The 22,471-nt window shown below is 42.0% G+C and overlaps 1 protein-coding gene across 4 annotated transcripts in view; it reads left to right on the top strand.

The window, feature by feature from the left end:
* LOC129700480 (ankyrin-2-like) overlaps positions 1 to 22,471 on the top strand; it is a 634,003-nt gene that overhangs the window by 535,227 nt on the left and 76,305 nt on the right. For all 4 annotated transcript variants that reach the window (XM_055641008.1, XM_055640993.1, XM_055641017.1 and 1 more), the window contains 7 exons: positions 4,030 to 4,184; positions 9,135 to 9,346; positions 9,485 to 9,689; positions 12,487 to 12,583; positions 16,041 to 16,269; positions 16,958 to 17,083; positions 18,928 to 19,050. In XM_055641008.1, coding sequence (XP_055496983.1) covers positions 4,030 to 4,184; positions 9,135 to 9,346; positions 9,485 to 9,689; positions 12,487 to 12,583; positions 16,041 to 16,269; positions 16,958 to 17,083; positions 18,928 to 19,050 — 1,147 coding nt within the window. The remainder of the gene's footprint in view (positions 1 to 4,029; positions 4,185 to 9,134; positions 9,347 to 9,484; positions 9,690 to 12,486; positions 12,584 to 16,040; positions 16,270 to 16,957; positions 17,084 to 18,927; positions 19,051 to 22,471) is intronic.

The raw sequence follows: 22,471 nt of genomic DNA, 5'->3' as shown, positions 1-22,471 counted from the left end.
TAGAATAGAAAGTTTTATTTTTGAGCAGATACAGTGGTGATGGAGGAATTGAGAGTAGGGAATAGCATCTTTGAAAGCGGCAAGGTGGGAGGAAGTGTAGTCTAGATAAAGGGGGGAGTCAGTAGCGTTATAGTAGGCGTCTGTCAATAGCCTGTCCCCTATGATGGAGATCGAGGGATCAAGAAAGGGGAGGGAGGTGTCTGTGACAGTCCAGGTGAATTAGAGGGCTGGGTGGCATTCTGAAGAAGGATCTCAACCCAAAACATCACCTATTTATGTTGTCCAGAGATGTTGACTGACCAGTTACCCCAGCACTTTGTGTCCTTTTGTGTATTAACCAGTATCTGCAGTTCTTTGTTTCTACTACCTAAATATATTGACAGATAAGAGGGCTGGGAATGATCAGAGAGAGGAGAGGATTGTGATTGTGAAGGAATATTTTACCTTTCATACTGGGATGTTCCTTGGTGCCAGGTTGAATAAACAGGTAGTGGTTGGAAGTGAACTGGATGGTGGTCGGCATGGCTGGTGTTTGACTTTGGTCTTGGTGAAGTCGAGCAACAGATGGTATTAGGAGGGTAAGTTAAATTTCGATCAGGGGGTCCGATGCTAATCAGATGATGGTTGTGGCTCTGATTATGCGCAGGGATTGGGAGAGCTGACTGCATGGGGTCTTGCAGGAAGTCCAGACACTGGAGTATTGTGTGCAGGCATTACTAGCTATAATGCAGGTCTGGCAATATTCCAGCAGTGGTCTAGAAGGGCGGGCAGCTAGATGGTCACATAGGCAGCTAGAAAGTTAGTCAACGATCAATTGGGTTTGTGATGGAGGGTTGGAACGGGGTGGTAAGTTGGTCCTTACTCCAAGGTGGACATTGGACCTTAGACATTGTGCAATTGAACTGAAGTGTTACAATGCTGAGAACTATATTCTGCATTCTGTATCTTCCGCTTTGCTCCATCTATTGTACCAGAGCTTAATTTGATTATATTCATGTATGGTATATCTGAAGTTTTGGATAGCATGCAAAGTGAAGCATTACACATGTCAATATTAATCCTAATCTAAACCTTAAGCTAAATCTATATGTAGTTGGAGAAGGAGGCAAGTATGGTTGATTGGGGTTTGGGAGGAGAGTCAGTAATGAATAATGTTACCTGATGGTTATAGATCTGGTAGCGCAGACAAATTGCAGAAGGCTTGATTACAGTTTATCGTTCATTGCAAAAGGATTTGAGTATAGGAGCAGGGAGGTTCTCCTGCAGTTGTACAGGGTCTTGGTGAGACCACACCTGGAGTATTGCGTGCAGTTTTGGCTCCTAATCTGAAGAAGGACATTCTTGCCATAGGGGGAGTACAGTTCACCAGACTGATTGCTGGGATGTCAGGACTTTCATATGAAGAAAGACTGGATAGACTTGGCTTGTACTCGCTAGAATTTAGAAGATTGAGGGGGGATCTTATAGAAACTTACTAAATTCTTAAGGGGTTGGACAGGCTAGATGCAGGAAGGTTGTTCCCGATGTTGGGGAAGTCCAGAACAAGGGGTCACAGTTTAAGGATAAAGGGGAAATCTTTTAGGACTGTGATGAGAAAAACATTTTTTTACACAGAGAGTGGTGAATCTCTGGAATTCTCTGTCACAGAATGTAGTTGAGGCCAATTCATTGGCTATATTTAAGAGGGAGTTAGATGTGGCCCTTGTGGCTAAAGGGATCAGGGGGTATGAAGAGAAAGCAGGTACAGGAACTGTTGGAGTTGGATGATCAGCCATGATCATATTGAATGGCGGTGCAGGCTCAAAGGGCCGAATGGCCTACTCCTGTACCTATTTTCTATGTTTCTATGTCTATGTTTCTATGCTGCTCCCGATTCAACAGCAATCTTTTCGTGGAAGGTGGATCCTGCTCTCTGAGTTGTTTTTCTTCTGCTCTTTCCTTAGGCTTGGGAAAGTTAGCCATTTGTGATTAAAATCAATCCCTTCAGCAAACTTGTTCTAATATTTAAGTGATTGGATTGGATTGGATTCAATTTTATTGTCATTGCACTTTTCAGTGCAACAAAATCGTTTAGCCTGCAGTCATAACATAGAATAAATAACAAAACAAACACTCAACACAGTTTAAAGTCCCAAAGTCATTGTCTCTTCCCTACTTGGATTGGATCCTGCGCCGAGGCAATCCAGGCCTCCGATGTTGCAACCCCGCCGGGTGATGGTGTGCAAGTCCCGCGGCTGAATCCGCTCCGCAAAACGGGCCGGTTCAAACTCCGTGGCCCGGGGCGGTCGAAGCTGCCGAAGCTGCCGCCCTCTAGTCCAGCGGACGCAGCTGTAGTTGCGGGAGCTCCGGAAAAACAGGTCACCAATGATGTCGTCCACTGACCCGCGGCCGAGCCTCCGAGGCTCCAAAGTTGGGTCGGAAGTTGGGCCGCACCGCAACCACAGCCCCGAAGTCGGACAGCCTCGCATTGGTAAGTCCTGGCTCTGCCTCTGAAGCCTCGATGTCGGTCGCTGTTGGAGGCCGCCAGCTCCGCGATTGGCCTCAGCGCAGACGGACACGGAGACGGGGGATACGGCAAGAAAGGTCGCATCCCCCCTGAAGGAAGAGTCAAAAAACATGTTACACCCACCCCCCCACACATACACAACTAAATAAACCGAAATAAACTGTAAAAACGGGACAAAAGAAAAAAGAAAAAGAAAAGACAAACGGACTGTAGGCGAGCCACAGATGCAAGGCAGTGCCGCTTCTTCCGGACTTATGGGAATTGAGTTTTGTTTTCAATTTCCTGTTGTGTTTCTGGCGAAATTCCAACCCATCCACTTTTCATCACAATCATATTCACAATCACAATAATACTTTATTAGCCAAGTATGTTTTGCAACATACGAGTAATTTCATTTGCCAAATCAGTCAATCACAAATAAAAAGCAACAGAACACACAAAACACATTTTAACATTAAAATCCACCACAGTGACTCCTCCACATTCGTCACTGTGATGGAAGGCGAAAAAGAAAGTTCAATCTCTTCCCCTGTTTGCTCTCTTGGGGGGCCTTGAGCCCTCCGTTGACGGGACGATCTTGACTCCTGTGGCCGGCGGTGGGCTCTCTGTATTGGGGGCGATCAGCTCCTGCATCGGGGGGGATGTCAGCTCCTCCCCACCGGCGATCGAACCCCGCGTCGGAGCTGGTCGAACCTCTGCATCGTTGGAGCCCCCGACTAGGCCTCTCCCGAGACTGCGAGCTCGATAGTAAAGTCCGCAGGCCGCAGTTGGAGTGATCTCAGGCAAGGGATCAACTCCGATGTTATGTCTACGCCCCGCATGTGCGCTCAAGGTCAGTCCAAGGAGGCCTTCAGCTTCATCGATGGTAGGCTGCAGAGCGACCAGAGACACGATCCGGAAAGTAATTGCATCTCCGGCAAGGTAAGAAACTGGAAAAAAGTTTCCCCCGACCCCCTCTCCGTCCCCCTCCCCCCACATAAAACAATCCAGAGAACATTTACAAAAACTTATAAAACGCACTAAAAAAAAACAAAAAAAAACGAAAAACAGACAGACTGTTGGCGGGGCTGTCAATCGTTCAGCGCCCCTGGTGGTATTTTGGTGGTCGAACTTCAGCTAATATGTCTGACATATTTGAATGAAAACTTCTGTTTATCTGAAGGATAAAATTCCAAAGACTAAATATTTCAATGTTTGAGTGCAGCTTCCTAAATGGATAGATTCTTCCTGAGGGAAAAAGTGTGAAATCAAAAAATAAAAAATGGGCTTTCATTTTCAGGTACTTCATTTTGAATAATGAAATGCATTTCTGTTGGTGTTAAAGCCTGATGGATGTAACCGGACACTGGCAAATACTGCGCTAGGACTTTAACAGATTCCATCTGATTATCTTGTATCCATGCTGGAAAATGAACAATAGTTCACATTGTTACAGACTATATTTAAAATGGTGACGTGGCATGAGACATATTGATATTGGTCTGTTTCCCCATTTATCTCACTTCTAACCCCTGATATTTCAGGCCTGTGATTGTGGAGATTCCACATTTTGCAGCCGTACGTGGGAAGGAACGAGAGCTGGTGGTGCTGCGCAGTGAAACTGGAGAGACGTGGAAGGAGCATCAGTGTGAATATACTGAGGAAGAGCTGAATGAAATATTGAATGGAATGGATGAAGGTAACAATCCTGTTGGATTAAAGGGGGGTGGTAGAGGATAAACCATATACATAAAGCAAAACAATGGCTAATGTGCTGAGGGAATCTTGGGCCAGCATGCAGGTGCGCCTTGAAATTCATTTGTAGACGTTATATTGATCAAAGGTTATTTTGCATAATCTTACGTGACTCGTGTTTTGACATTCAACTGAAATATGTTGAAATGGTTTGTACTTTTTGAAACAAGGGTGGGCATTGAAACAGTGAGTCATAATGAAGTCAATATTCTTGCTACATTTAGAAAAAAAGAGAACTTACATCTTTTTGTAAAGCATCACCAGAGATGCTACCTGACCAACTGAGTGGTAGCAGGATTCTGTTTTTATTTAAACACAAAATGTTGGAGTAGCTCAGCAAATCACGCAGAAAATGGATAGGTGACATTTTGGGTTGGGACCCAAACGTCACATATCCATTTTCTCCAGAGATGCTGCCTGACCCACTGAGTTACTTCAACATTTTGTGTCTATATTTGTTATAAACCAGCATCTGCAGTTCCTTTTTATTGCATTCTGTTTTTATTTAATATTAATACTAGACTGGGACCCGTTGGGTCATTGTCACATGGGAGGCTTGATCGCCCAACTCAAAGCAATATTGCACCACTAACCTGTAGCCCCCACGGGAGGCATGGTTCCCCAACTCAACCCGTTGCCCAACGTAAGATTCCAGAACTCCCCTGCCTCCCCCAGCACTGGACTTTAAAAAAAAAATTGCAATTGCACTTCCCCAATTGCAATACCAATTCACCCTCCCCCTCCTGTCCTGCCAGGAGCTGGAGTAAGTGTTGTATGATGGCAACATTGTTGCAAATGTCGGGTGGAGGACCATGATATCCTATTCAGGTGAAAAGTTGGTGGAAGCACAGAGTGTTCCTGTATTGCAACTTTGTATCGAAGTTTGTTGGAAGCTGGCAGGAAGGATTTTAACAGTAATAATCTTGTTAAAGTTGGCTTTTTTAAACCTTTAAATATCAATAACTTGTGAAATGTAACATCAAATCTGAAGGAAGGTTGACCGGACCGACTATAGGGAGAAAGCTGAGTAAGATTCTGCAAAAATGTTAGCGCTACCGTGTACCGTTTTGGTGAAAATACAATCACATTGACAGACACACAAATACACACACATTGAAACAAGATGAGAGACTTTGTATAGTATGTAGATTTCCAGAACCTAAATTGTATCTCACGATTCCAACATTTCTATTCTTCCGTTTTCATCTTTTCTTTGTTTTATGTTTCGTAATCTCCTGTTTCCAGCTCCTCTGAACAGTTTATTTGCAATTAATCCTCTCATAAATCACACATATTCATTCTCCACTCTGAGACAGATATTCCCTTTGTTCTTGCCAATGCTGCCCTTCTGTGTAGCCTAAGGCACTTAATTTCTAAATTTTCTCATTTATGATAAAAGGTCATCAAGCTGAAATGGTAACTCTATTTGTCTCCTGCTCAATATTTCCAGCATTCTGTTATTATATTTCATATCCTAAGATGGTCATTATTTGAAAAACATGATGACTCATTTCCTGTTATTGCACCTAACTCCATGTATTTAATCAAATTATAATATTCTGTGAAGGCTGTAAAGGCTATTTTTCTTAGGATAATGATTTATTTATTGCAAACACATTAACTTTCCCACACAAAAGTATTACCCTATGCATTCATTTTTTAAATTAAAATACTCCAGAATTTGGTTGTGTAAATCAGAACATGTTATATCACTTTTATGGGAAGAGGGCTATTAAATAAATTACAATTTCTCAGTTGTATCACAAATAGGTGACACAATGTCACAGTGGAGCTGCTGCCTCAAAGCACCAGAGACCCAGCTTTCATCCCAACCTCGGGTGCTGTCTGTGTGGAGTTTCCATGCTCTCCCTGTGACTGCATGGGTGTTCTCGAGGTGCTCCCACATCCCAATCTCCCTCAAAATCAGGAAGTGAAGCGGTACACACACCCCAGTTAAGGGCACCGAAGTAGAGATGGTTAAAAGATTCAATTTCTTAGGAATAAATATCACCAGCAATTTGTCCTGGACCAGCCACATCGAGACAATGGCCAAGAAAGCTCACCAATGCTTCTACTCAGAAAGTTTAGGAAGTTTGACATGTCCCCAACAACACCCACTAGTTGTGCCTTAGAAAGCATTTTATTGGGATATATCACAACATAGTTTTGGGGACAGTTCCATCGAAGATTGCAAGAAATTACAGAGAGATGTGGACATAGACAGACCATCATGAACTCTCCCTTCCTTTACTCCATCTACACTTCATGCTGCCTTGACATAACCAAGGACCAGTTTCACCCTAGTCACTCCCTCTTCTCCCCTCTCCCATCAGACAAGAGGCACAGAAGTTTGAAACTACATACCTCCAGATTCAGGGACAGTTTCTTCCCAGCTATGATCAGGCGACCGAGCCAACCTCTCACCAGCAAGAGAGCAATCCTGGCCTCCCATCTACCTCATTGGAGACCTTCGAACTATCTTTAATCAGACTTTATTGTACTTTATATAAATGTTATACCCTTTATCCCGTATCTGTAACATTGTGGACGGCTTGACTTTAATCATGTATAGTCTTTTTGCAGACTGGGTAGCATGCAACAAAAAGCTTTTCACTACCTCGGTATATGTGACAATGATAAATAAATTAAATTAAAGTAAACTAAACTAAAAGATGTGCAAGTTTGTGGGTTAATTGATCTCTGTTGATGAAGAAGTTGATGAGAAAGTGGAATAACATAGAACTAGTGTGAATGGGTGATCGATGGTTGCCATAACTTGGTGGGCCAATGCATCTGTTTCAATGCTGTATCTCAATTATACCAAGCCAATTAACCTACAAACCTGGACGTCTTTGGAGTGTGGGAGGAAACTGGAGATCCCGCAGAAAACCCATTTAAATCTGCACTCTATGTGGCTGAGTGTGGTATCAAAGAGTCCTTCTTGAGAGGTCCTGTGCAGCCAGTATTGCCTTTTCCACTGAGCTGAATGATGAGGTAATGGACGCTCAGCAAGGACAACTCCTAGTAACTCTTTCTCTCTTCCTCCTCCTTCTCCTGTTGCTCCCCGACTCCACCATGTTCTTCAGGTTGTAGATCTTGCCGCACTACCTCTGGCAGCCTGCAAGTTACACTATACAGCAGGAATAGATCTCCCCCATCTGATTGCCGTGTGCTCCAATCCCATCACAAATTGAAACGATGCAGGTTCCCTCAAGCATCTAGCAATGTAGCTGTTGCTATCTAATCATTTCATTGCTCTTGGAGTGTTTGTTTGCAACTGCTGTAATTGGATCACTAACTGGTGAAATTAAGAAAGTAGATAAAAATGCTGGAGAAACTCTGCGGGTGAGGCAGCATCTATGGAGAAAAGGAGTGGGTGACGTTTCGAGTCGAGACCCTTCTTCAGACTGAAGAATTAAGAATATTCCTTGACCTCCAGGACTCATCCTTCCAGCTAGTGCCAGCAGTCAAAAATGTCCAGCAGTGTGTTTTCCTTCTGGATGGTGGATATATCTCAGTAACGTGGCATTCACCATGAGGATATTCTTGTGATGTACAACCACCTGCACTTTGATGTCATGGAAACCCTTTTTATTCATAAAAGGTTTGGGGTTAATGGACCCTTTATGGGCACAAGAAAGTGGTCAATGCCTGCAAATCCTTGCATCTGAGATGAAACTATTTCTCACTGAAATCATATGCCTCATGTGTTTGGGTAATCACTCTGTCAATTAAGTGAATAGGAAACTGGGAGACATTGCAGAGAGCTTCTTTGGCACTTGTAGAGATCCCGTGATGTGGGTATTGAGGGCCCAGGTCACCGTGAACTCCGTGGAGAGAGCAGTTCAGGCACAAGAGCAGGTCGGAGCAGCATTTGATGTAGCTCAGTGATGACAGCATTCCAAATATAATGCTCATCACATAGGTACAAATAGGATGTGGCATCTTTGTGAAGACTTTGAATAAACGGGCATGTCTTTGCCTCCTGCCCTGAGGTTTCTGACCATCTCAAGTGGCTAACAATTGGGTAAAATATATTTATGGTAATTGTTTGCTCTCATTTCTGGGGCTTCCAGTATCTCAGCAGCTGAATCCTGGAGAAACCATTGCCTCTTCATTTTATACACTCTATAGACTTTTGAAATAATCCATGCAGTTTGCCTGGTGTCAGCAGAGTAACCTTTAAAAGGCAAAATAAACAACAAACGTGCTCCTTATTCTTCTGTGACTTTTCTTCTATGCGAAAACATAAAAAGCACAAATAGAGAGACATGGAACCACAAGTGGTGAATCTTGAGTAAAACACAAAGTGCTGGAATAACTCAGTGGGTCATGCAGCATCTCTGGAGGACATGAATAGGCAATGTTTTGGGTCGGGACCTTCTTCAAGCATTAATGTTAACTGCACACTGAAGCGCTTGGTCCCATTTCATGCCTAACGTGATTTCACCGACAGTGATCTCCAGTACAATCTACTTTGGATGTAGTTAAAAGTTGTAGTACTACTAAAACAGATACTGGGCAATCAATTTATTGGCATCTATTATTGGTTGAGAGTAAAGAATGCAAATGACTTCATCTTTCGCATTGAAATCTGAAGGTAAGCTGCAGACATGCCAATAAAGAAAAACATTTTGACTTAATGGATTGAAAATAACCATCTTGGATGTATTCGGAAAATATATTTTTGCAATTTAATGGTTGAGTACTGTTTAGACGTATGAGGCTTTTTGTAACTTGTTTTCAGTTCAAACAGAAATTTGATTTCATTGTCCTATCTGGGACACATGACAATAAATTCTCTTGGCTAAATTAGTGGTATGTAAATTTATGATAAAAAATATTTAATTTAAATAGAAAATCTCCAATGGATATGTTTTCTTTATTTTTACAGTACTTGATAGTCTAGAGGAACTTGACAGAAAACGTATTTGCCGTATCGTTACCAGGGACTTCCCACAATACTTTGCAGTAGTGTCCAGAGTCAGACAGGACAGTAACCTGATTGGACCAGAAGGAGGTGTGCTGAGCAGCACTGTGGTTCCACAGGTTCAAGCTGTCTTCCCTGAAGGAGCTTTAACCAAGAGGATTCGAGTTGGACTCCAGGTGACTGTTTTTTCAATGTTTTCAATAACACACCAAACCTAGAACATGTTTATTCCAATGACAATGAGGAATATCACTACATGTTTAATGGAGTTAATCTACTAAATGCGATTTCATTTTTTTCTAATTAATGTCCAGGCCCAACCCATGCATGTTGAATTAGTCAAGAAAATCCTGGGCAATAAAGCGACTTTTAGTCCAATAGTCACTCTTGAGCCGAGAAGAAGGAAATTCCATAAACCTATCACGATGACAATTCCCATTCCAAAGTCCTCTACTGACGGATTAATGAATGGTTATGGTGGAGACACCCCAACTCTCAGGTTACTTTGCAGTATAACAGGTAAGAAATCCATACCTGATTTTAAATGGTGAATCAAAGGCACTGACTTCTGCTTCACTACATGGTGATAATCTGCTAGAGTGATTATTGGCGTTCGTAAATTTGCATGAAAGCTGATGTGGAAACAATCATAAACCTGTTTTATTTACTCCTGGGATTAACCTCACTGGGTGACAGAGTCAGAGTTTTATCCCAAGCTCAGGCGGGTTCAATCCTGAACTTTTGTGCTACAGTTGAAATGTTGTCTTATGCTTGCTTGGGTTTTCTCCAGGTGCTCCAAGTTCCTCCTGGATGCTAAAAATGTATGGGTGTGTAGGTTATTTGACCATTGTAAATAAGCCCTCGTGTAGAGGTGAGTGGTAGAATCTGCGGGTGTTGATGGGAATGTGGGGACAATAGACAAATAGACAATAGGTGCAGGAGTAGGCCATTCGGCCTTTCGAGCCAGCACCGCCATTCAATGTGATCATGGCTGATCATCCCCAATCAGTACCCCGTTCCTGCCTTCTCCCCATATCCCCTGTCTCCACTATTTTAAGAGCCCTATCTAGCTCTCTCTTGAAAGCATCCAGAGAACCTGCCTGAGGCTGAGAATTCCATAGACTCACCACTCTGTGAGAAAAGTGTTTCCTCGTCTCCGTTCTTATGGCTTACCCCTTATTCTTAAACTGTGGCCCTGGTTCTGGAGTGTGTTACATAGGATTAGTGGGTTACATAAGATTAATATAAAAATGGGTGCTTATTGGTTAATGCAGAGAGGAGTGATGGAGAATGAAATTAGGGTGAATTGTTGTGAAATTATATATAGAAATAGAAATAATTCTATCTATGTATCTATGTAAAATTTCCACAGCTGTACGTGGTGGCGTTTTTCTAAAATCAATATAAAGCGCAAACAGGAAATGGTCAAGATGAGACTTTTAATTATATAGAAGGCAAGCCAACTTTAATTAGGCAAGCCAACTTTAATTAGGCAAGCCAACTTTAATTAGGCAAGACAACTTTAATTAGGCAAGCCAACTTTAATTAGGCAAGACAACTTTAATTAGGCAAGCCAACTTTAATTAGGCAACACAGCTTTAACATTTCCAAACCAAAGGCAACACAGCTTTAGCATTTCCAATCCAAAGGCAACACAGCTCTAGCACTTCCAAACCAAAGGCAACACAGCTTTAGCATTTCCAAACTATATTTTCAAACCACATTAAGGGCACTGACAGGTCAGTAAAACCACTCACAGTTTAGTAGACATGTGTGCAGTGTTATTCACAGCTCAGACTGAGAGATGTGACCCTCTCGCTCCCCCATCTTGCAGAGATGGACTGAGGCCCTCAGCACTTCCGGGTTTTACGAGAGATAATCTCAACATTTTTTAAACACTAATAGCTCTTTTATTTTTAATCAATGGGGAAAATCCTCTTGTCCTGCGCAGCGGAGGGGGTCTCCGAGTAAGATGACAGAAAATCACATCCGTGAGTAGTATAGTTTTTTCTAAAATCAATATACAGAACAACAGGAAGTGGTCAAGATCAGACTTTTAGTAATATAGATATGATATGATGTGTGGGGCAAGTTATTTTTTTACAGTGATAACTGCTTAGAAGATGCTGCCACAGGTGGTGGTGGAAGCAAATATGATAGTGGCACTTTTAGATTGGTACAATGATAGGCAGGGAATGGAGTGATAAAAATCACTTGCAGGCAGAAGGAATTCATTTAATTTGGCATTGTGTGTGCTGTATTCAATTTCAGTTGCGTTCTTGCTTGACCTCCCATTATTTTTAATATCTGCTGCCAGATTTTCTGGCAGTGTTGAGGGCCAGATTTAGAAGCTTGTTGAGCACTGCTTGTGTGTTAATAGAAATAAGGATGCTCATCAAGCTTGTTTTGTATTATTTTACCCCTGTGATTGACTGAGAATCCCAATTTCCTCCGTACCCTCCTTCCCCAAAGCCAAAACCAAACCACCCACCCTATCCCATTTCCTTTTAATGAATACATGTAAAAGATATAGCTTTTATGCTGATTTGAGAGTTTTAGGTTTTAATTATATTTAATTCCACTAGTTTATTAATTGACAGAAACCACTAAATTAATGATTATTTTTATTATATTATATTTGCATAATTTGCCTGTATTTGGATGCTAGCCCTCTAAACCCTCTGATTCATATAGCTGTCCAAAAATCATAATTGTATCTACTTCTCTAGCTTCCCCAGCCTCAGGCAGGTTCTCTGGATGCTTTCTAGCTTCTTCTGACAGTTCATCCAGATACAAACTACTCGCTGAGTGAAAAGCTTCCCGCTGTGGTCCTTTGTAAATCTTACCTTAAGTTTTTGCTCTCTAGTTTTGCAAAGAATTGTTCACTTTATCCATGCTTCTCATGATCTTGTTGTACATTTCAATAAAGTCTCCCCTAAGCCTATGCTCCAAAGCAAAAAGTAATAGCCTATTCAATCTCTCCCTGTAACATAAGTCTGCAAATCTAGGTAACACCCTGGTGAATCGCTTATGCACCCTTTCCAATCTAATGAGATCCTTCCTATAGCTGAGCAACCAGACCTGCACAGTGTTCTGTGTGGTCTCACTGACACCTATCCAAACTTACATAATGTGAATGCAGTCTTATTTACGTTATAGTGTTCCTTGACTGCTTTCCTTCTTCGTGCTTACAATGTGCAGATATAATGCACAGAAAACCCACTCTTCATTTTCTTATTTTGCCATTGGACTGAAATACCCACATTGTAGTATTGGAATGACAATTTTTGGTTTTGCCTTTCTCTTATTTTTCCAGGCGGAACAACACCAGCACAATGGGAAGACATAACTGGAACAACTCCGTTGTCATTTGTCAATGAATGTGTTTCTTTCACAACAAATGTGTCTGCTAGGTATGGATCATAGAAAAGATGAGAGCTGTGCAACAATGATTTTTTTAATATGCATCTGATTGTAGAAAGTTTGCAAACTTAACTATAATTACCCTAAGTTATATGCTGCAATAATTAACAAGGATATAATAAGAAGGTTGCTGAGAATCTCCTGAGATTTAAACAACTCGGCAAGGTGATGGCAAATGGAATTTACAATGGGAAATAGGAGGCCATCCTTTTTCGGTAAAGATATTTCTGCATCTTTTCCAAACGGTGAAAATTTAGGAAAGGTGGGTGACCATGGGAAATTGAGTAACCAAGTGCAGAAAATAGTGAGAACCAGTTGACAGATAGAAAACAAAATCATTAAAAACCCATTAAAAAAAAAGTGGGTAATTTACAAAGGGTTCGAAGCTTTGCATATGCTTGTACATTTGCCTGGATACATTTAATCTAGAGCTTTAACTGTGAGCACTTCAGATCAGGAAGGATATATTCCTCATGGGATGAATGCAGCACAATTTCAATGTTATAAAGGGGCTGATAAAAGGGCTAAAATGTTTAGATACAAACTCATATCACTGTCCCCAAATATAGAGATTAAGGGTTTATATTATTGAAGAGTATAAATCATTCAGGAATTTGATAGATCCGAGTTGTATCCTGACCGAGGGTGCTGTTTGTGTAGAATTTGTACATTCTCCGTGTGACAGTGAGAGTTTCCTCCAGGTGTTTCGATTTCCTCCCACATCCCAAAGACAGGCCTGTTTCTAGGTTAACTGGCCACTGTAAATTGCCGATAGTGAGTAGGGTGTGGATGCAAAGGTAGGTTAACATAGAACTAGTGAATGGGTGGGTTGAAGGGTCTGCTTGCACACAAATCTAGATCAAGAACGTATTAAATTAGAGGAACGCTTTCCAGGTATGTTATCAGCTCAAACTTCTTCACATAAAATGGTATTCGAACACTTCCCTCTGCTGAGACCAAATTAGAAAATTGAGCTTGATAAATTTAGTAAGGAAAGGATATTAAGGGATATAGACACTTAACAGCTAAGTGGAGTTTAGTTTAGTTTAAATATACAGCATGGAAACAGGACCTTCGACCCACCAAGTCCCCACCGATCAACAAGCACTTGTACACTAGTTTTATCCTACATACTAGGAACAATTTACAGAAGCTAATTAACCTACAAACGTGGATATCTTTGGGATGTATGAGGAAACTGGAGCACCAGGGAAAAACCCACGTGGTCACAGGGAGAACGTGCAAACTCTGTACAGACATCACATGTAATAATAATATAATAATAATAATAATAATATATTTTATTGTCATTGCACGTCAGTGCAACGAGATTTAGTATGCAGCTCCAACCGATGAAAAAGAAAAGTAAAATAAATAAATAAGCTGTGTGTGTCGTGACCATCCGAGGGAGACAGTCCAGGGGGGGGTGGGGGGCACTCAGCAGGGCCGGTTCAGAGCCGCTATAGCTCTTGGAATAAAGCTGTTTCTGAGTCTGGAGGTTCGGGCGTAGAAGGCCTTGTAACGTCTGCCGGAGGGAAGTAGTTCAAACAGTCCGTTACAGGGGTGTGATGAGTCTTTATGGATGCTGACGGCCTTCCTGAGGCACCGTGCGTGGTAGATGCCCTCCAAGGCTGGTAGCTCTGTCCCGATGTAGTCGGGAGAGAATCCGAGTCTCTGGTGCTATAAATAAGGCAGCAGCTCTGTCGCTGCACCACTATGGAAGTGAGATACAGTTCTCTAAGTGAAAGGTAGATCATGTTTAATGAGTTGAATACCCTATTTATGAATTGCCACACTCGATATATAATTCTCTTTGTGCAGTTTTTCATTATTACTCTTAACAAATATAGATAAAGATAAAGATAAGGAGAAAGCAGGAGAGTTTACTGAAGTCTCCAGAATAAGAAATAGGACAGAAAGTTTAGAAAGGGATAAGAGTCTAACGTCAGTCAACATGGGGCCAAATTTGAGAAGAGGTGTTGTAAATACAGAACTGAAGGTGTTACTGTATATCTGACTGCACACAGTATAAGAAACTTATAGCGCAGTTGGAAATTGGCGGGTATGGTGATTGTGGGGATAGAGGCTGAAAGAGGAACCGAGCTGGGATGGCAGAGGGGTGGGTCGCTCTGGTAGGGAATGGAATCCAATCATTGGCAAGAAACGACAGGAGCAGAAGATGTAGAATCCTTTCATCCTTGCAGTTAAGAAACTGCAAGGGTAAAAATACCCTGTTGGGAGTAATAAATAGTCCTCCGAATAGCAGCCAGGATGTAGGGTACCAATTACAACAAGCAATAGAAATCATATGAAAGAAAGGGAATGTCACAGTGATCATGGGGGATTTCAATATGAGGGTTGACAGGGAAAATCAATTCTGGATTTGTTCTGTAATGAACCAGATTTGCTCAATTTGGGAGTGTGGAGAAAGAAGTGGTTGTGGAGTACAGCATAGCAAAGTGTACATTCATGCACTTTGGTAGAAGGAATAAAGGCATGAACTAATTTCTGTGGGGAGTGGATTCAGAAATAGAAGGTGCAAAGACACTTGGAGGTGCTGGTGCAGGATTCCCAAAAGGTTAATTTGCAGGTTGAGTCAGTAGTACAGAAGGCAAATGCAATGTTAGCATTCATTATGAGAGAACTAGAATATAAAAGCAAGGATGTAATGCTGAGGCTTTGTAAGGCACTGGTTCGACCACATTAGGGATATTGTGAGCAGTTTTGGGCCCCATATCTGAGGAAGTATGTGTTGGCATTGGGGAGGTCCAGAGGAGGCTTACAAGAATGACCCCAGGTATTTAAGAGGGAACTGCAGATGCTGGAGAATCGAAGGTTACACAAAAAAGCTGGAGAAACTCAGCGGGTGCAGCAGCATCTATGGAGCGAAGGAAATAGGCAACGTTTCGGGCCGAAACCCTTCTTCAGACCCCAGGTATTATTGGGTTAACGTACGAGGAGTGCTTGATAGCTCTGGGCCTGTACTCGCTGGAGTTTAGAAGGATGAGAGGGATCTCATTGAACCCTAGCAAATAATGAAAAAATGATAGAATAGATGTGGGGAGGACATTTCCAGTTGTGGAAGAGTCTAGGACCAGAGGGCACAGCCACAGAATTACGTATCTTTAAAATGGAGATGATGGGAATGTCTTTAGCCAGAGGTTGGTGAATTTGTGAAATTTATTGCCACAGATAGGGGTGGAGGCCACGATATTGGGTATTTTTATAGCAGAGATTGATAGATTATTGATTAGTAAGGGAGCCAAAGGTAAGTGGGAGAAGACAGAATGGGGTTCAGAGAGAAAAATGGATCAGCCATGATTGAAGGGCTGAGCAGATTGGATGGGCCAAATAGCCTCATTCTGCTCCTATGTCTTACCAACTTATGATTTAGCAAACAATTGTCGAGACAAATAAAATGTCTGGTTTTTTTCTGCTTGTGTACAGGTTCTGGCTCATAGACTGTCGGCAAATCCAAGAATCTGTGAACTTTGCCACACAAGTGTACAGAGAAATTATATGTGTACCATACATGGCCAAATTTGTAGTTTTTGCCAAATCACTTGATCCAATTGAGGCACGATTGAGATGCTTCTGCATGACAGATGACAAGGTGGACAAAACATTGGAACAGCAGGAAAATTTCACAGAGGTTGCTAGGAGCAGAGACGTTGAGGTATCACATTTTGCAGATTTTCATTGTTCACTGTGCCCAGGTGATTTACTAAACTAAAGCACTAAAACTAAGGACATTTTGCTCGGGGACATCATTTTAAAACATAGAACAGTACAGCACAGGATCAGCGCCAAACATGATGCCAACTGTGCCGAACATGATGCCAACCATATCCCTCCATTCCTGCATATCCATGTGCCTATTAAGTCTATTAAGCCACTATCATACCTGTCTTCTCCATCACCTCATGCAGTTCATTCTAGGCACTTGCCACCATCTGTGTAACAAAAACATTTGCCCACAACATCTTACTAACATCAACTTTGCCCCTTTCACCTTAAAGCTATGCCCAATAGTTTTATTTTGCAAAATAAACCATAGTTATTCTTTATTTTGTAAAGGGTATTACTAAATTGCTTTAAATGTTGAATTCCACAAATTTTCCAAGATTTGGATCCGTTCCCTCTGATTTCGGACAACCTTTTAATGTATTTATTTTGACGAAAAATGTTAGCTGAAATCAGCCAAGTTATTTCTCACACTTCCCACTCCCCTCTCTCCTCTTACCCTTTCCTCCTTCATTTACATCCACACAGAAGAAGCTTATGGAAAAAATAATTAATATAATAGGCACACTTTATTAATTTAGACGAGAATCTTTTCACCTAACGTGACTGTGTTCCTCTAGGTATTGGAAGGCAAGCCAATTTATGCTGACTGTTTTGGCAACCTTGTGCCTCTTACAAAGAGTGGACAGCACCACCTATTCAGTTTCTATGCTTTTAAAGAAAATAGACTTGCATTGTTTGTCAAGGTACAGTATATCAATATTTATATCAGAACTTATTTATATCCATATTTAGCTCAGGGCCACAAGTCCTGGCAACATCCTCATAAATCGTCTGCAATTTTTCCAGCTTAAATATATCTTTATCAAAAGTTTTGGGGCTTTTTTGGTAAAAATTACAGGTTGAACAGATTTTCCGACAACTGATGATCCGCCCACGCCTTTAATCCGGACGAAAGTATAAGAGCCCAGTTGAAATTCCCCGAGCGGCCACAAGTGGCATTGCGAGTGGCAAGCGCTCTTTCCGGCCATGTCCTCCATTGTGATAATAAATGGCCATTATTATCTATGACTCACTAGATTCACTCTCTCACTTCATCTCACGTTGATTTCCTCCATCGTGAAAGAGTTGTTTGTTTACATCTTAACATTGAAATCCCTCCTTGGCCTTGTCTAATTCTGTCTCTGCTGCTCTATGTTTAGGTTTTTTGTGTTTCAACTCGGCCTGGACCCCACCATTCTGTTCAGTTTCTTCTTGCCCTCTGGAATTCTGAACTGCCTGTCAAGCCTTCTCTAATTTACTGGGCACCTTTAAAAGGCTGCTTGCCAAAATCTCCTTTCAACTAAGCTCTCAATCTTCTCTCTTAACTGTTCCGCAAAGACAATACAGTAAACCCTCATTTTCCTGAGCCTTTTATAACAAATTTTGGATATAGTAAAATGACCTGCCAACCCATCCTCGGCTCCCACCATATCCCCGGCCGTTTAGAGCTCCGGCATCCGACCCAATTCCTGACTCACCCTTCTTCACCCACCGCACGGTCCGGTCACACGGCTGTTGTTGCGGCTCGCATTGTAGCCCCTGGGAACAGCGCTTTCTTCAGGCCACCACCCACCACCCCCAACAGAACATGCCTGGTCACCGTGGGGTTCCCTCTCCTCCCACCTTCTGCTGTTTGCGGTGCCTTTTTCCACTCCGCGCTGGACTACTGCTGCCTCCTCCCCCCTTTGCTCTGTCTAACTGGCCTTTTCCTCCCCTTCCTTAATTCCCCCCATCACCACTGCCTGCTCCTCCTCCCCCGGAGTCTCTGATATGCTCCACTTTGGAAACGATAGCAGGTGAGAGGGGAGAGAGCCCCATGGTAACCAAGCACATTCTGTCGGTAGCACGAAGGAAACGTTGTCCCCAGAGGCTACAACAACCGTGTCACCTGAGCATGCAGTGAGGGAAGAAGGGCTTGCTGGTGCACCTTGAGTCAGGAGTGGGGTCGGAAGCCGGACCTCGAAATGGCCAGGGAGATGGTGGGAGCTGGGGATGGTTCGGCAGATTATTCCATCCACATTCGGTTTACATTTTATATTTGTTTTACTAAAGTTTCTGGCTTTCCATGGTGCTTTAGAGACACAGGAGAGATGTATTGTCGTTTCATTATCATGTGAGTTCTGTTGGTACAGAAGAACTAACAATCCAGAAAGGGTCTGGAACTGAAGGTGCCAGGAATTCGGTGTTCAACCTGTATATACTGTAATTAACATTAATATATATTCAAAAGGACGCAAGGTGCCGGAGTAACTTAGCAGTTACTGGAGCAGTCAGAACAATAAACATTCACATGTTCTTTATCCTGGTGTATGTTTAAAGCTTCTGTCAGCTTCATCAGGTAAAACATACTTTCCTTCTTTAACCCCACAATCTCTGCAATCAACTGCAGATATTCAAATTGTTCAATCAACCTATTTTTAGTTATGTTGTAATAAATGGCCATTTAAAGAGTATATGCCTCACTAGTTTCACTCTCTCTTTTCTTAATGGATCTTGTTGCTTTCCTTGTGTATGAGCAAAACTCATATTCTGAACCATGTGTTAACAGGTACGAGATACAACTCAGGAACCTTGTGGAAGATTATCCTTCATAAAAGAACCAAAGTCAGCAAGAGGTCTTGTACAGCATGCTATTTGCAACCTAAATATCACGCTACCCCTATACAACAAGGTAATGAAGTTTTTTTCAGCCTTTGCAAACATTTATATCATAGAGATAATGGTCTAATATTCATAATGTAGAAAGGAGAAATGTTTGAATATTATCACTATTAATAGCAAAATATCATACAGGCCTAGATTTGATTAGAATGTCGGTGAACTAGATGAGAACACCAGAGAAATAATGACCCAGGATGGGTTAGTGGAGACTAGAAATCCTGTTTCTACCGGCTCAAGTGAAATCAATTCATGGGTTCTCTTCAGTTGGATTGATACCTGATGCTGGTCAGAATCTACACAGGCCACGTTCAGCTGCACACATGTCATAATTAGTAGTCCCATGTATTCCAGTCTTTGATTACCATATTAAATTCGGCCTACTCTTTATCTCACACTTTAGCCATTCCGTGATGGACTTGCAGAGACACTGCCAAAGTGATTGATTGTGTTTGCAAATTGCCTTGCCCTTTTTACCAAGTGAGTGACATGCAAGTTCATGATTATGACATATTAAACCTTTTACAGATTAAAAAGAGTGTCATGCATGAGCTCAGAGTGGGATATAGCAGTGGTAAAAGCTGAATCAACTTAGTAGGCCGTGGGCCGAGCATCGACAATTTAACTTTTGTGACCCATGTTTGCTATACCTACTTGAATTTTGGCACAGATTTAGACAAAATATAATTGAGAAGGAATTCCTAACTCGTCAGTGCCAAATGTTGAACATTAATTAAGATGATTCGAAAATTAGATCGAAAAAGTAACAGCGCCCCCGTGTGCTCAATGCTCATATTACTCCATGGGGTGCCTAATTCCGTGCTGCGGTCTATTTAAACCAGGGGTCAGCAACCTTGTTCTGCATAGGGGCCGGACGCATGTCTGAGCAGATGGCAGGCCACATTTATCACATGATCTCGCCCCCATCCCTCCCCGGATGGCAGGCATCAAATCACGTGTTCACATAGATTCCGCCCCTTCGAGGACGCTACCCGGAGCACTGCCCCCTAGTTATTAGTTACGGGCGCTCACGAACATGGCGAACCTATGGATCATTGCCTCGGCTCTGTCCTGAAAGCGGTGGCTCAAATACACACACTCACTCGTCCCCGGCCTATTGACATCCCCAATCCTAACAGTGAAGCCCAGACACAGAAGGTGCGCGGCCTTGCCGGCGGCTTTGCGCAGCATGCGGTACAGCCAGAGCTCGGCACTGCTCGGCAGCTCGGCAGTTTAAAATGACAAATTATTTGCATTCTGAGACAAAGTGCCCCTCGTGGAGTTAAGCGATCTAGCATTATGGTGTAGTTCTGTGCAGGTCAAAAGTGAGCTGAATGGCTGGCTTGACATTTTCATGCTAACAATAGCACACTGTTTCTCATATGCTATAATGAATATAATTGTGAGTCCGACTAGAGATGTATGTTGATTGAGACTGTCGCAGAGGTCCCGGGTTTCACTGGTTCCTGAACTCGCCTAATTAATGGGTCAGGGCAGTTCCTGTGCGTTCCCCTATTTACTGAACCCCACTGAACCCCACTAGGGCCGTGACCCCCACTCTGCCAGTGTGCCAGGCTGGGGGACAGACTTGTAAGGCATCTTCCAGTCTTTTTAAGAGGAAAACGTCTTATTTCTGATGTAAATGCCACATTATGACCAAGAATCGAGTTTACTCGACGAGTATTCATTTTAAGATACAATGAGCCTATATTTATGTTCGAGATCCCCCATGGTGCCTTGCAAATGAGAGCTACTACCTTTAACCTAAAATAACCCAAAAAGTGTTGCATTTTTTGTGTATGTGTTGTATGTGTCTGTGTGGACCTGTCAAACGTGTATATTATGCACACTTGTGTAGATGTGTGCATGATAATAACAATATGGTCCGACATGTCCAAAATATCACCTGCCCCTTATTACCCTCCCCTCCTTACAGTTATGGCCACACCAGCACACACGCTCACACACGCTCACACCTACGCGCACACGTACACGCACAAACACACTCACATTTTTAACAGCCAGCACAATAGCAGCACATCATGTTATTTACCAGTATGCCATAATCATAAGCCATTCACTCATTGTTTAAATAATACGACACAATAAACAGTAAAACACTAAAAGTAGACTTTATATAATCATTAATTTTACCAATCTTTTGGTTTACATTCCATCTATCTACTCTTCATCTGAATATTCTTCATCAGATTTTAAATCTTTTGTAGTAAGACAGCAGCTGTTTGTTGACCATCACTTGTCATGGACAGAAGCAGTCTCTTTGGGGCTGGCTCATCTGCTTCGCCATCAGGAACTGCCTCTCGAGGTGATTCACCTGCTTTAGGTTTTTCAGCGTCTGTGGATTGAACTAAATTAAAAGAGGAAAATGAAAACAGAAAAGGAAAGAAAAGTAAAATAAATCAACATCCTCAAATATATATTTTCATTGTTCAAAGTAACATAATATGACCATAAATACTAAGAAATGTTGTTTGAGTCCTGTCATTACCTTTCTTCCTTCGAGACCTTGCTATAGCTCGATTTATTATTGTAATGTTGCAGAAGTGGCGAAAGCACTCAGCCTGATAACCAGGGATACACTGCTGCCGCCTAATAATAGAAGATAAAATGTGTAAGGGAGTATTTTACCTCTTTTCATGTTTTATATTATGTAAGACAAAATCAACATATCAATGGAGCAATATACATGTCTCATGTCCAGATTGATTGGATGGCATCAGCTACAGAATAGCTGCAGAAAAGAACATCTCATAGTACTTAAGTCTGCATGGACTTCAATTAATAAAATGCCCACATCTTCTTGATGTTAATTAGACTTCCACTGTAAATTACTACCGTAGATAAGTTAGTTCAAGTTCATTCACATGCACCAATTGCATTTAACATTAACATCCACAATTTCTCACTGTGATGGAAGGCAATAAAGTGCAGTCAATCTTCCTCCTTTGTTCACCCATGGTTGGGGCCTTGAACCCTCTGCAGTCGCCGCTACGGACGGCACGATTTACAGGCCTCCCCGTCGAGATGATACAAACACACTCGCAGCTCCGAGTTCCCGAAGCGGCCGCTTCTTACTATGTTAAGTACATAGGCCCCGCGGTCGGAGCACTTCTTCTCGGCAAATGATCGCAGGCAAATCCGCGATTAAATGTTAAAGAAGACTCTTCTTTGACTTCAACAAGCTGACATTTAGTGACAACTTTTAATGTAATTTGTTCAAGAAAGACAAAGTTCAAGTCCTCAACTTCAGCCTCAAGATCTCATATCTCACATTATAAGAGGTTGAAATTTAATTAATTAAAGTCCTCGCAGGTTAATTTTCATAAATTCTGACTGTAGATCTTGCCTTCCAGTTGCTTCACAATGTTTCACTGGTTTCATGACTTGGCTGCCCTCTTTGTGTTGCAGCACCT

The sequence above is a fragment of the Leucoraja erinacea genome, chromosome 1 (assembly GCF_028641065.1).
Source record: "Leucoraja erinacea ecotype New England chromosome 1, Leri_hhj_1, whole genome shotgun sequence".
Taxonomy (NCBI): Eukaryota; Metazoa; Chordata; class Chondrichthyes; order Rajiformes; family Rajidae; genus Leucoraja; species Leucoraja erinaceus.
The sequence above is the reverse complement of the archived record's forward strand: the minus strand, read 5'-3'. Positions and strand labels throughout refer to the sequence as shown.